The sequence below is a fragment of the Physcomitrium patens genome, chromosome 3 (assembly GCF_059467195.1).
Source record: "Physcomitrium patens ecotype Gransden chromosome 3, ASM5946719v1, whole genome shotgun sequence".
NCBI classification, from domain to species: Eukaryota; Viridiplantae; Streptophyta; class Bryopsida; order Funariales; family Funariaceae; genus Physcomitrium; species Physcomitrium patens.
The window spans coordinates 13874791-13878589 of NC_143412.1; the positions used below are offsets into that span (position 1 = coordinate 13874791).

At 40.5% G+C, this 3799-nt stretch overlaps 1 protein-coding gene across 1 annotated transcript; it reads left to right on the forward strand.

Annotated features, from left to right (window-relative positions):
• Positions 1–1129: 1129 nt before the first annotated feature.
• Positions 1130–3581, forward strand: LOC112280219 (uncharacterized). The gene is made up of 4 exons (XM_024515450.3): positions 1130–1962; positions 2436–2505; positions 2684–2846; positions 3040–3581. Exons 1-4 carry the CDS (start codon positions 1380–1382, stop codon positions 3253–3255), a joined length of 1032 nt encoding a protein of 343 aa, XP_024371218.1. The 5' UTR covers positions 1130–1379; the 3' UTR covers positions 3256–3581.
• Positions 3582–3799: the final 218 nt, after the last annotated feature.

A 3799-nucleotide genomic window follows, 5' to 3' on the forward strand; every position in this document is an offset into this window, starting at 1 on the left:
TGAACTCCTAGTCTAACATAATACATTGCAGTCAGGATGTTACTTCAATCTGTACAGAAGATGATGCACGATTTCTTGTAAATGAGCTGTTCCATGCAAAATATTGCCCGGTTCTGTTAGGTTCAGTATATGTCTTCAAGTATCTGAGAATCTTCCCACATACAAAAGATCTCTAGTGTAATTGTGCTACTGTTATTTAAAGAACTATCTTTTTGCCACATCTGGAACAATGTAGAGGACAAACATAAATCGTATTATTACCATTTGAATGACTGATAAAGTCATGGCTTTTGCACGATTGTTCAAAACAAGTAAATAATAAAATTGCTTCAATTAACACTCAACAAGATTCATCTTAATTATGCTCAATTTCAAGTATAGCTAATCTACTTTTAACAGCATGTGAGTGCCAATATTCCTCGAGAATGGTGACGTCATTACGGCAAGTTGATACCTTGAATATCTCCTCAACAAAATAACATATATGGATTTTGACAGATACCCATTTGATGAATTCATCAACAATTGTATGAATTCAATTTTGCGTGGTGACGAAGTGAGCCTGAATCTTGGGATTATCATGGTTTCGGCTTTGAATTCCACTTGCCACGGTCTCTGTTTTGGAGACGTTGGCTTGAAAAACCGTCAAGCAAGGGTTCTGTTTATATCAAGAGTGACCATGAGCCTCAGTCACCAAGAAAAATTTGTATCAACTTCTTCATTATAACAGTCTTACTTGTTTAAGGAACTTTCTTTCTCTCTTATTCACTCATCTTATTCTTCATCTTTTCAGTAGTGAAAGACTCCACATCAAGTTATACTGTCAGAGCAGCGATTATTTGAATACAGTAGAATTAAAATGAGTCCCATAGGTACCCATCGATTGATGTATGCTGTAGAGTGAAGCATCCTCCAGCGGATGGATCGCAACCCTTCATCTCATCTCATCCACTTATACTGGGTGTTTCTCGTTGACGACAACTATCTGACAATTGCTGGCTACAATTGCCAAATAAGATGAATGAATTATATCCCTTCACGAATTCATTCATAAAAAAGCAGTTTTAGGGTTTAAGCTGGAGGGATTAGGCAATCTTCACAAGGCACTCTCCCCTTCTCCTTCATCTTCTTCGTCGTCACCTTCTCGTCAACTACACAATTTTCTTGCTGGTAGAATTTACACACATGCTCGACAGATCATGAGTTCAAGCCCCTGAGCTGGATTGCAAGAATTGTCCTAGGAAATTGAACATATTCGAAGCTGATTTGGCCGAGGGAAGTGACTGCCAAAACTCAATAGCAGTAGACAGTTTTGCCGGGTTGATTGTTGTGTCTGTGAGGGGATTTTGTTTAATAGGAAACGCGTGTGGTCGTTTCAAATGGCGCTACATCATCCGTTGCTACTGTTACCTCGATGTCGCTGCGCCACTCCTGGGTCCGTAGATGCATCCCGAACCTTATCCCACTCACATGCGTCTAGCTCTGCGGTTTCTGCTGTTGTAGTTTCTGGGTTGGTACTGGGAGAACCGAAGTCGAGGTGTGTAGAGGGGACATGGAAACGTGGGAATACGCTGCGGGGTTTTGGGTTTGACGAGTTTGGAAAAGGGTTCACGAGCAGGAGGTTTATGAGAGAGGTGAGCTTGCGGGCAACGCTGGCCGAAGTCGGAGTCGTGAACACAAATGTGCAGTTGACTGACGAGAGCGCCGAACCTGGTGACGAAGCCGATGAAGGTTTGAAACCAATGCCAGGTTCGAATATAGTCCTTACTGCTGGTGCAGATGTTGGCCGGCTTGCGCTGGTAAAGTCAGCGGAATTTATTAAGAGTAGTAGCAAGGAATCAGAATGCCCAAGCGAAGGATATCCAGAATTTGCATTGGTGGGGCGTTCGAATGTTGGCAAATCGTCTCTTATTAATTCGCTGGTTCTTCGCAAGGAGCTTGCACAAACATCCAAGAAACCTGGTAAGTAAATTCTTTGTCCATGCCTTGTATTACAATATAATGTGGTCCGTGTACACTCTACCATCAATGAGAATTGATTTTATTTTGATTTTTACATAGTTTTTTCATTCTCGGATTTTCTTGAGATAGTTAAGATAAAACCAGTCACCATTGCATCACAGAAGGGTGCTTATTTCACTGTACACTAAGGTAGCCACATCACCGGAATTACTTCATTTTCTCGCTTCTGATGCCTCAATACTATGGAAGTTTTCTCATCTCGGATTAATTCATGGTCATTGTGGTGAAGCTTATTACAACTATTTCCCTCCCGATCATAATTTGGAGATACGTTTGTTAAACCCCGGATGTCGTTGTCCCCATATTTTTAAACGTGTATCCGCTAGTTGCAAGGCGTTTGGGTACATGCTACTGAATCTCACTTTCATTAACATTTCGATTATTCTTAAGCAAACTTTTTAAACATTTTGCAGGTAAAACGCAGCTCATAAACCACTTTCTTATTAACAAGAAGTGGTACCTGGTTGATCTTCCTGGTTACGGGTAAAGGTTCATCACTCTCTAATTTACTAGGCAAAATGATTGGATCACATAACTGCACCTAATACAACTCAGCACGTTGAGCCTAGTTGTAGTTCGTTATCCTTTTCTGTCTACATGTTTGAAGTGGTGATTTATTCTGGAAATCGGAGCCTGATAAGTTTGATTGTGATTGTGCCAGATTTGCCAAGGCTCCAACTGCCGTTCGTACTGATTGGAATGAGTTCACAAAGGATTATTTTTTGCAACGAGAAACGCTTGCTTGCGTTCTGCTTCTTGTTGATGCTAGCATTGAACCTCAACAAATCGATCTAGACTGCGTTGACTGGCTTGGTCGTAACAAGGTACTGAATGACGTTACGTGTACTCACTGTATGGTGATTTGTGATTGAAACTGCCCTTCAATGGCTGAAGTCGTTAGCTAGTTGGATTTAATTCCAGGGATGATATTGATTGTTTTTCGTATTCAACTAAGGTCCAAATACGGAAGTTTTGCATCTGAATCTGAATCTGTGATTGGCATCTCTTGTTTCACAGATACCAGTTACTATCGTGTTTACAAAATGCGACAGGAAGAAAAAAAAGAAGAATGGGGGGCGGAAACCACAAGAAAACATCGAAGATTTCTTAGACAGGCTGAAACCGTTGTACGATGAAATCCCTCCATGGGTCATGACAAGTTCTGCAACTAACCAAGGTAGGGAAGAGTTACTACGCCACATAGCCCAGTTGCGGATTTTCTGGGCTAGATGAGTGTCGAATCCTTTGTGCTCTCACAACCACACCAGGATTATCAATTTAGATCTTAGATAGAGGATGAGGAGGCGATTATACGGATAAATAGTGTCTGAAGATTTTAAGAACTACGAATTATTTGCCATAAAATTTCCCTTTGATTTTAGAGTAGAGCAAACTCCTGTGCCTGATTGGGATCTCATTGAAAGCTTATCATGGATCAGCCAACTTGATTTTCTGAATGATTAGTCCTTGGGCTTAGGTTTTGAAAAGTTGAAATGGACTTGAATGCAGGATAGATCTGTTCAAATAGAAAATCTTATTGAACCATTCCTTTCAGTTAAGCTTCTTGCTGCTTTGACTCCAGTGTTTTAGTTCAACATAATTAAAGTATGTATTATATGGAATTCAAAGCTCGCCTGATGACAGTTGCACATACTAGTTTTAAACCCTAAAACCACCATTTTTGTGTCAGCAGATTGTGCCAGCCAATGCAGTATTGATTTCTTGGGGCTTGAACAACTCTTACTATACTTACTTTGGATACAAGAGAGCTATGTTG

Coding starts and splice junctions, on each gene's coding strand:
- LOC112280219 (XM_024515450.3), top strand. CDS start 1,380: ATGGCGCTACATCATCCGTTGCTACTGTTACCTCGATGTCGCTGCGCC. Junction 1,963..2,435: donor ACAAACATCCAAGAAACCTG/GTAAGTAAATTC, acceptor AACATTTTGCAG/GTAAAACGCAGCTCATAAAC. Junction 2,847..3,039: donor ACTGGCTTGGTCGTAACAAG/GTACTGAATGAC, acceptor CTTGTTTCACAG/ATACCAGTTACTATCGTGTT.